Below are 10,687 nucleotides of genomic sequence, written 5' to 3' on the forward strand. Positions count from 1 at the left end.
TAGCTAAGCTGCCTTTTCTAGCCTCCGTGGGAGGAGATGCCCTAGTCTTACTGCAACTTGATATACCAAGGCAAGTTGATATTAATGGGAGCCCTCCCTTTTTCTAAGGAGAAAGGAAGGAGAGGTGAGAGGGAGAAACTGGGAGGAGAGAAAAAAGGAAAGGCTGTAGTTGGGATGTAAAGTAAATAAATATATTAATTAATTTAAAAGAAACAAAAATATACAGATTGCATAATACCAATGAAAGAGAATAAATTGGATTACAACTCTAACTTACTTTACACAATCCTGAGTAAGTGAAATAAACCTTAATAAAGCTGTAAATGCTACAAATATGGCTTATTGTATAATTAATGTGAAAGTAGCTTAAATCATGAATCAGTGTACATTTTTCTTAAATAGTATATTTAGGGCACATGAGAAGTGGAAGAGGACCAGTAGTATGTTGTTAATTGATTTAACAAAATAAATAAGCTTGTGCTTAATTCTCCTGATAATAGTAGTGAAATGTTCTCAGAGGAGTCTGAGAAGGTAACATATTTCAAATTCCCAAGTGCTCCTGAAATAATATTCTTTTTCTGTTTCTTCCAACTCCACGATTCAGATTCAGAAACATTGTCCTTAAGAGCTTATTTGAACGGTGGTACTAAGAAAGGTTAACACTGTTTAGGTGAGTTGATATTTAGAAGGTTCTGTGGAGTCAATTTAAGAACAAGATGTAGACTAAAGAGATTTGAATTTATGTCTTGAGATCTGCTCTTCAGTAAATGTGCTGGAGGGCAAGGCTGAATGACTCCAGGATGGATTTTTCTTATTGGTAAAAAGGAAACATTAACTTATGTTTACTTGCCTAAGTTTCAAGCCTGATTTTATAATTTACAAAATTATTGGCATTGGTTATAAAGGTAAGTGTGCTAAATTTCTTTAGCTCTTAAATTTCCAAGAACATGCATTTTTGCAACCACACAAAAGATGAGAAAGTTATAATGGGGCATTCAGAAAGGCATTGTGATTTCTTCAAAAATGTCTTTTTTCAGTGGGACTAATATATTAACAATATTAAAGAGGGGTGATAACTTAGCCATGTTTCTTTAGTATATTCATTTTCACAAATTTTCTATGTAAAATCTACATAATTAAATTTTTCTTCAAATATGTTTAATAACATAGCAATGAGCTTATGTCTGTAAACTAAAAGATTTTGATTTTTAATTCCTGAAGGCAGAAAGGGATGACTTTCTCAAAAGTGGGTTTGATGACTTGGTGTTTGTACTATTAGGTGTTTCTTATGGTCTCCATCCCTTTTTGACATATATAGAATTTGTTTCTTATAGGGAGGGCTGTCTGTTGGAAAAGTGCTCAGGTGGTTCTATGCATGTAGCTGTGTGAGAGGTGAGTGAAAACATGATGATTGGTCAAAGCTGCAGCTTTCAGAATTATGTGTGAGAGGAGCCAAATTGGACTTTCTTTCTTGACAAAAGCCAATACCTTAGTAAGTGATTCATATTTCAACACAATGGAAAACTTAAGGTAAATCCTTCAAGACTGGGCAGTTACAATACTATTTCCTACTCAGACTGTCTCTAATGTAAAAACAGCCTGGAGGAATTAGAGGAGGAAAGATAGAACAAACAAGTAGAGATTTTCTCTGTGGGTTTGGAGGAGAAACTCTGCTGAGCAATAAAGTAGAACAAATATAATTTTAAAGAGAAGAGTAGCAGAGTAAAAACTCTTATAAATACACATTATTTCTGCTAGAAATTTGTATTTGAAATTGTGTTAAAAATGTAATTATGTGTGACAAACAATGTCATCATTTTCGTAAGTGATGACATGTTATTCTTTTTTTTTAATTTTTATTTTTTTATATTAGTTACAGTTTGTTAACTTTGTATCCCTGCTGTATCCCACTCCCTCTTTCCCTCCCAATCCCACCTTCCCACCCTCATCTCCCTGCCTCTTTCCAAGTCCACTGATAAGGGAGAACCTCCTCCCCTTACATCTGATACTGGTTTATCAGGTGTCTTCAGGACTGGCTGCAAAGTCCTCCTCTGTGGCCTAGCAAGGCTGCTCCTCCCTGGGGTGGGGTTTGGTGTCAAAGAGCCCACCATCGAGTTCATGTCAAAAACAGTCCCTGTTCCCATTATTAGGGTACGCATTTGGATACTGAGCTACCAAGGGCTACATCTGAGCAGGGGCTCTATAGGATAAATATACTGAAATCTATCCACCTAAAGAAGACAAACAAGAAAGAGGACCCAGGGTACAATGATCAATCCTCACTTAGAAAGACAAATGGGATGGACATGGGATGTAGAAGCAAACAAGTAACAGGACAGGAGCCTACCACAGAGGGCCTCTGAAAGACTCTATCTAGCAGTGTATCAAAGCAGATGCTGAGACTCATAACCAAACCTCTGGCAGAATGCATGGGATAAAAATAAGAAGGGAGGGTGGTGGTGGTGGGGGGAGTTAATACGACCCAGAGAAGACAGGAGTTCCACAAGGACCAAATATATCTGGGCACAGAGGTCTCTTATGAGACTATTTTTCCAAACAAAGACCACGTATGGATGCAACCTAGAGCCCCTGCTCAGACATGTTATTCTTAAAATGTTGATATAAATTAAGTACTTGATGCTGGCATCTTTTTCACATATGTAACTATGTGATCATGAGAGCATCTTTCCCTTGCATCTTCACAGCTACTAAATCAGGTATCTTCAGTTTACAAAGTATATTTAAGAGCCTAAGAGATCAATTCCATTTTATTTACATTTCAGGGTAAAACTACAATTATAGTCTTTTTTGTGACATTAAACAGATTTAAAATTCTTTACATTTTCTAAAGCACATTTATTTTACTTATTAAATGAGAATAATAGTATACAACTCACTGTTGATATAAGGCTATTGAGCCTATCTCCTGATATGCCCTTGAGAAAATGCTACATGTCTTAGCTGAGGTCTGTACACATGAGATTTTTCTCACTACATAGCAATGGATCCTTTCCTGGTAGAGATGATATGAATAAAAAACATTGGAGCACTTTTTATTATATTCTTTTTTCTTATATATTATGCTAAACAAACATTTCTACTTGTACCACTCTGTCAATAGCATCACGGCCTCATGACCTACACACTCTAACTAGTTTCTTGTTTCTTCCCTCATTCTTCTATAACTTATTCTTCATAGAGTGCTTAGAGCCATCTAAATAGAACAAAACCCAAGTCAGATCACATCTTTTTTCTTTGAAAAATGTTCTAGAGGCCTAACCCATCATCTAAAATAAAATCACAATCTTGGATATGCTCTTAAAACGTTCAAGAGCCACAACGAACTCGTGTTGTTCACTCAAGTGCCTTTGGTTACTGATACAAGCTCTGTACTTTCTGTGGGGATTTCTCCTGCTGATATTTGTCTGGAGCTTTGTAGTCCATGTATTCTTAGCTTTTTCCTTACTCACCTTTGATTTAGATATGTATTTCAACTCAGTGAAGACTTCTTTTATTTCCTGACAGGAAGCTAATGTTTTCCTAAGACTCCATAAAGAAGTATTTGCTATGTTATTTTCACATCAGGTGCTGCATTGTAATAGTCTATGTAATTCTATTTTTGACTCATCATGTTCACTTGCTATGAGATATGAAAGTAGACTTTATCTTTATGTTATGGAGTGACATGCACATAATAAATGATGAATATTTTATTAGAACCTTTTAAGTGAATTCTTAAACAAATCCTGTTGATAAGCACATCTTAAAACTATATTCTGCTTGCGTAATACACACCACACACAAATACACACACACTCACAAACACACAGAGAGGCAGACAGACACTGGCACTTACACACACTGATATATTTATGTTCCATGGCTGCACTGATTTATTTGAAATTAGTTTTAAGGACATTGATAGCTAGGCTTATAGTATTTAACTTTAGATAGGTCTGAAATTGACAGTTTCATCTAATGTTTTTTTAATACCATATTATGTTTCTGTTTGAGTTCAAATAAAAATAAATCCTCAGTATAGTGACAGAAAAACCCATGGTGAACACAGGAAAAACATGTGACTTGTGCGATATTTTTAAAAAAACTACTGATCATGTGTCAGAAGATTGCAACATCAATAAGATATTGAAATTTATTTTAATTGCTTTTTATAAAAGAGATGAGATAGCCTGTTTCTTCTGAATACCATGAAACATAATAGTTTTTATTATTAAAATGACCTTTTCTTATCTAAAACCAAGAAAATAAGTTTCTCATCAACTTTTCTAATAAAGTTCTTTTCTATTCTAACTTGGCACTTCTCACCAGCCTTCAAATGAAAGAAAACAGAATGAATGTGACTGAATTCATCCTCATGGGACTAACACAGAACCTTCAGCTGCAGAGAGTTCTGCTTTTGACGTTGCTCATCACCTACATCCTCACTGTCACTGGAAACCTGCTCATTGTGGGGACCATAGTCTGTAGCGAGACTTTGAACTCCCCAATGTACTTCTTCTTGGCTTTCTTATCTCTTATAGATGCATCCTATTCATCTTCTATCATCCCTAAGATGCTGGCAGATTTGCTATCAGAGACAAAAACCATCTCATTCAATGGCTGCATGATACAACTTTTTGTTGAACATTTCTTAGGAGCTTCAGAGATTGTTCTCCTTGTGGTCATGGCCTATGACCGCTTTGTGGCCATCTGTAGACCTCTACACTATGTGACAAGGATGAACCACCGCAATTGCTGTCTCCTAGTGGGAATGTGTTGGATAATGGGTTTTATCCACTCTTTTGGACAGATACTTGTTACTCTCTGGATCCCTTTCTGTGGCCCTAATGTCATGGACCATTTCTGTTGTGACATTTTCCCTTTGTTACAACTGGCCTGTGCTGACACTTTCCTTCTTGGTCTCCTAGTTGCTGCCAATGGTGGTGTAATCCCTGTGATCACGTTCACAATTCTGCTGATGTCCTATGTGATCATTTTGCTCTCTTTGAGGACACATAGCTCTGCAGGGAGAAAAAAGGCCCTTTCTACCTGTAGCTCTCATATTACAGTTGTTGTCTTGTTCTTTGTGCCCTGTATTTATACATATATGCGACCAGTAACCACTTTTCATATGGATAAAGCCATAGCAGTGTTTTACACCCTTGTCACTCCCATGTTAAATCCAATTATCTATACTGTAAGGAATGTGGAGGTTAAAAATGCCATTAGAATGTTACTTAGAAAAGAATTCAATATTGGACAATAAATTATTGTAATATCAATAGTTTATTTTTGTATTTCCTCACAATATTACCTCTTGGTGAATAGCCAGAAACTAGAAACAGCCATATATCAGTCAACTGATGAACAGATAAAGAAACCTTGGTACATTTACACAATGGAATATTATTCAGCTATTAAAAACAAGAAAATCATGAAAATTGCAGGCAAATGGATGGAACTAGAAAAGGTAACCAAAGAAGCTAAGTAACAAAGAGGGCCTAAGGGAGGATTCACAAATCTCACTGACAAAGAGAAATAGAAAAAAAACAGATGTGCTTAACTAGAAGAAACAGGATAAGTGGAGTGCTGAGGCAAATGAGGGTGGGGATCCGATGTGGGGAGAATGACAGAGGGGGGAAGGAGGATGGAGGACATGCAGAGAAAAGAGAAACTGTGGCCTGGAGCAGCTCTGAGACAGGCTGGAGACCTATGACAACATAGGCTTCTGGGAGGATTTTGAGGTGACTCTAGTGGAGACCTCTACTAGAGTGGAACATGGAGACTAAGAGACCACTCTCTAATCAGGAAGGACTCCAAGTAGAGGGAGGGCAACACCAATCCACCTACAAAAACTTCATCCCAAAAATATTTACCCTGTCTACATGATATACAGGGATAAAGATAATGCAGAGATTGAGGGAATGAGCAACCAAGGTCTGGCCACACCATGGGAGAGAACCAACCCCAACACTATTAACTATATTCTGCTATGCTTGCATACAGCAGCCTAGCATAGCTGTTCTTTGAGAGACTCCACCCAGCAGTGGATCTAAACAGATGTTGAGACTCACATCCAAAAATTGGGCACAGTTCAGGGAGCCTTGTAAAAGAGTGGGAGGAAGGATAGAAGGACCTGGAAGGAACAAAGTCTCCACAAGGAGACCAAAAGAGCCAACTAACTTGGACCCAGGAAGGCTTATGAAGACTGAAACACCAACCAAAGACCATATATGGACTGAATCTAGGCCCCCTACACATATATACACAATGGACAGCTTCATCTTTATGTGGGTTTTAACAGATGAAACTCAGTAAGATACACATTCATATAATTCTTTAGGTAATGTCAAAGCTTCCTTCAAACTTGTTTCAGTTCTCTCAAATAACTAGATGAGAGTAAAATATTCACATCTAATCAAATTAAGTTTAGTGATGATATCTCCATTTTGTTACCATTTTGTTTCTTTACCTTGCCACACATCACTCATATTTAACATATTTTCTCAAGAAAATAATATTTTTAATTTTAGAAGATGTATTTAAATATATCAAAATACATGTAATATATCTGAATTCAATTTAAAACCAATTTCAAGGACCATGTAAAGAGATAACCTAGAACCTCTGCACAGATGTACCCCATGGTAGCTCAGTATCCAAGCGGGTTCCCTAGAAAGGGGAACAAGGACTGTCTCTGATATGAACTCAGTGGATGGCTATTGATCACCTTCCCCTGAGAGGAGAGTAGCATTACCAGGCCACAGAGGAAGACAATGCAGCCAGTCCTAATGAGACCTGATAGGCTAGGGTCAGATGGAGGGGGAGGAGGACCTCCCCTATCAGGAGACTTGTAGAGGGGCATGGGAGGATATAAAGGAGTGTGGGTGGGATTGGGAGGGAATGAGGAAGGGGCTATAGCTAGGATACAAAGTAAATAAACTGTAATTAATACTAAAAAACTAATTTAAACTTAGTCTCTGTGGGTCTGTGGATTGTAGCATGCTTGTTCTTTGCTTGATAGTGAATATCCACTTATAAGTGAGTACATACCATATTTATCTGAGTTTGGGTTAACTCACTCAGCACTATCTTTTCTATTTCCATCTATTTCCCTGAAAACTTTATGATATTTTTGTTTTTAACAGCTGAGTAATTTTCCTTTCTACAAATGTACCACAGTTCTTTATGCATTCTTTGGTTGAGGGACAGTAAGATTTTTTGCAGATTCTGGCTATTATGAATAAAGCTGCTATCAACCAACTTGAGCAGTGGGGATATATGGATCTCCCTGAGAAGGGAAAATAGAATGGGTATTGTGGACAGACTGGGGCCAGTGGGGATAGAAAGAGAAGGAAGCAGGGAGGAGTGGTTGATAGAGTGAGAGAGTACTGACTAGAGATGGGGGCATTTGGGGCAATGTAGAAACCTTGTACAGTAGGTTTGTGTATATAAACACGTTTTTGTTTTGGTACCAGGTGTGAGATATGGGACTGATTCAGATGGTCCACAGCACAAGACTATTTGCCTCATGATGGCTCTGAGAGGAGCTCTTTGGCAGCTGCAGATAGTTTGAATCTGAATACTCTGTAAAGAGAATAAAGGTCAGAGCCTAGAGAGTGGGGGAACAGAAAGAACAATAGTGTTCCTGCTTCCCCCTTCCTGTTCCTTATTACTTTTGTGAGGCAAGAAGTTGGAGATTTCCTGAAGCAAGGATTGGACTAACTCCAAGGAACATAATGACCTTAACCAGCAGGAAGCAGCTAAGAAAGAACTGCACTCCAACTCCCACTAACACTCTCCTACCTGGTGTTGGTGTATTGAAAGAGATTGGAGTGGAGTAGGGAGAAAAAAAATAAGAACATAAATAAAAGAGTTTGTAGCAGCTTTATTCATAATAGCCAGAATCTGGAACCAACCAAAGTAAATGAAGAGATTCCTAACACTTTTGCTATACCTGTAGATAGAAACTTAGCATAATGATGATCAGAGAGGCTTCATTCAGTGATTCATGGAAACAGATGCAAAGACCCACTGTCAGACATTAGACAGAGCTCAGTAAATCCTGAAAAAGAAGGGGAAGAAGGATTCAAGTGTCAGAAGGGACAAGGATACCACAAAAATCCCCACAGAATCAACTAACATGGGAGCATAACCTGCTCACAGGAATAGAACCAACAATCAGGAATCTGCATGAGTCTGACCTAGGACCATTACATATACGTTATAGTTGTGTGGCTTTGTCTTTTTGTGGGACTTCTAATGGGGAGGGGCTGTCTCTAACTCTTTTGCCTACTTTTGGCATAAATTTACCATGACACATTCACTACCAATGACAAATACTTGAACGTAAGGGCAATGGCCCAGGATTCAGGATATTCTGCCTTTATTTTGTCTTGACAGATGATATTCTAATAACCCGATTCAGTTTTCCATATTGTAGTATGGTAATACCAATGCCTTCTTTTGTTCTGTAGATTTAATATAAATGGCTGAAGTGAATTTTACAACTCAACATAATTCCAGAATTTTATAATTTTAATCATCATGATAATAAAATTCAATAATTAGTATGAAAATGACTGATTTGAAGTACTGTGAATACTATCTGCTGTGATGTGCTATTATAGTAACACGGTTCATAATTAAAACTCATTTTATCTGAAAACTATTTCAATATGTCAATAAAGTATGGATTGGTAATGAAAATTTTAAAAATCACAGTTATCCACCTAAATGTTAACTTCAAATTTTAATTTCTACACTCCTTATAAATATACTTATTTCATTTGACATCAAATATTAACATTTATTAATAGTTGACTATTTTGATTTTTCCTCACATAGTGATTTGTCTTCAACTGGAGTAGAGAAAAAATGAAATGAAAACGCTGTAAATATTTTCTAATATTCACGGAATTAATTTTTAGCATGGTTTATTAATGTCAGTGAAATTAAAGTATAAGTTTAATCCTCTAGGTTATTGAAGTAATAATGTTTCTGTGCATCACTGGTAAAATAAAATTCTTAAAAATGAACAAACCTCCGTTGATGGACATCTGGGTTGTTTCCAGGTTCTGGCTATTATGAATAAAGCTGCTACAAACATGGTTGAGCAACTGTCCTTGTTGTGTACTTGAGCTTCTTTTGGATATATGCCTAGGAATGATATAGCTGGATCTTGAGGAAGCACTATTTCTAATTGACTGAGAAAGTGCCAGATTGAGTTGCAAAGTGGTTGTACAAGTTTACATTCCCACCAGGAATGGAGGGTGGGTTCCTTTTTCTCCAATCCTTTTCAGCATGTGGAATGGATACAGAAATTGTGGTGCTTTTTACACAATGGAATACTACTCAGTAATTAAAAACAAGAAAATCATGAAATTTGCAGGCAAATGGTGGCAAATGCAGGCAAATGCAAAAGATCATCCTGAGTGAGGTATCCCCAGAGCAGAAAGACACGCAATATATACTCACTAGTGGGTACTAGACCTGGAAGATAGGCTAAACATACTAAAATATGTACACCTAAAAAGATAAACAATAAAGAGGACCTGGGATAAGATGATCACTCCTCACTTAGAAAGACAAATGGGACGGACATTGGAAGTAGGAGAAAACAAGTAACAGGACAGGAACCTATTGCAGCGGGCCTCTGAAAAAGTCTACCTAATAGTGTATCAAAGCAGATGCTGAGTCTCATAACCAAACCTTGGGCAGAGTTCAGGGAATTATATGAAAGAAGAGGGAGTTAATATGATCTGCAGAGGAAAGGAGCTCCACAATGACCAAATATAACAGGGCACAGGGGTCTTTTATGAGACTAATTCTCCAACCAAGGACCATGTATGGATATAACCTAGAACCCTTGCTTGGATATAGCCCATGATAGCTCAGTATCCAAGTGGGTTCTCAAGGACTATTTCTGACATGAACTCAATGGCTGACTCTTTGACTCCCCTCCCCCTTCGCAAGAAAGGAGCAGCCTTGCCTGGCCACAGAGGAGGGCATTGCAGTCAGTCTTAAAGATACCTGATCAGCTAGGGTCAGATGGAAGGGGAGGAGGTCTTCCCCTATCAGTGGACTTGGAAAGACGCAGGAAGGATATGAGGGAACGAGGGTGGGATTATGAGGGAATGAGGGAGGGGGCTATGGCTGGGATACAAAGTAAATAACATGTGATTAATTAAAAAATAGATAAAAATTATAAAAATAAAAATGACCAAAAGAAAAAAAAATGAGCAAACCGGTTGTTTTTCTTGTATAGTCTTTTCTGAAAGATTCCAGTAAGCTAAGCACAAGTTTTCTTTTATGATCTAGACTTAGCACTATGTTACTCTAAAACGACACTGAGTAGCTGTACTCACTCTATGTGAAAGAAGGAAAATTAACCACCAAAATTTTACATTTAGTGTTAAAGTCAATGAAACCTCCAAAATCAGTTTATGGGATTAAAATATAACATTTTGGCCAGATGGTAAATATTTCCATATGTAAGTATACATTTTCTGATAAGCATTCAAATCTCCAAGAAGGTTGTGTTTCTTTTGGATGGACATAACCTAGCCTTATAACTCAGTTCTTCTATTTGGTAGCATCTTCAAATTCAAAGAAAGGAAAAGAAAAAGACATCTTTATTTCTTTGGGGACATAGAAATGTGTAAGGAAGTGAAGAAGTAAAACCATT

General features: G+C 37.3%; 1 protein-coding gene across 1 annotated transcript; it reads left to right on the top strand.

Moving 5' to 3' along the window:
- The first annotated feature begins 4,336 nt into the window (after positions 1 to 4,336).
- Positions 4,337 to 5,266, top strand: LOC129674945 (olfactory receptor 4C12-like). Its single transcript, XM_055605017.1, has one exon. It carries the CDS (start codon positions 4,337 to 4,339, stop codon positions 5,264 to 5,266), a length of 930 nt encoding a protein of 309 aa, XP_055460992.1.
- Positions 5,267 to 10,687: the final 5,421 nt, after the last annotated feature.

This window comes from Psammomys obesus, unplaced genomic scaffold (assembly GCF_907164565.1).
Source record: "Psammomys obesus unplaced genomic scaffold, mPsaObe1.curated_primary_1811, whole genome shotgun sequence".
In the NCBI taxonomy this organism is placed as follows: Eukaryota; Metazoa; Chordata; class Mammalia; order Rodentia; family Muridae; genus Psammomys; species Psammomys obesus.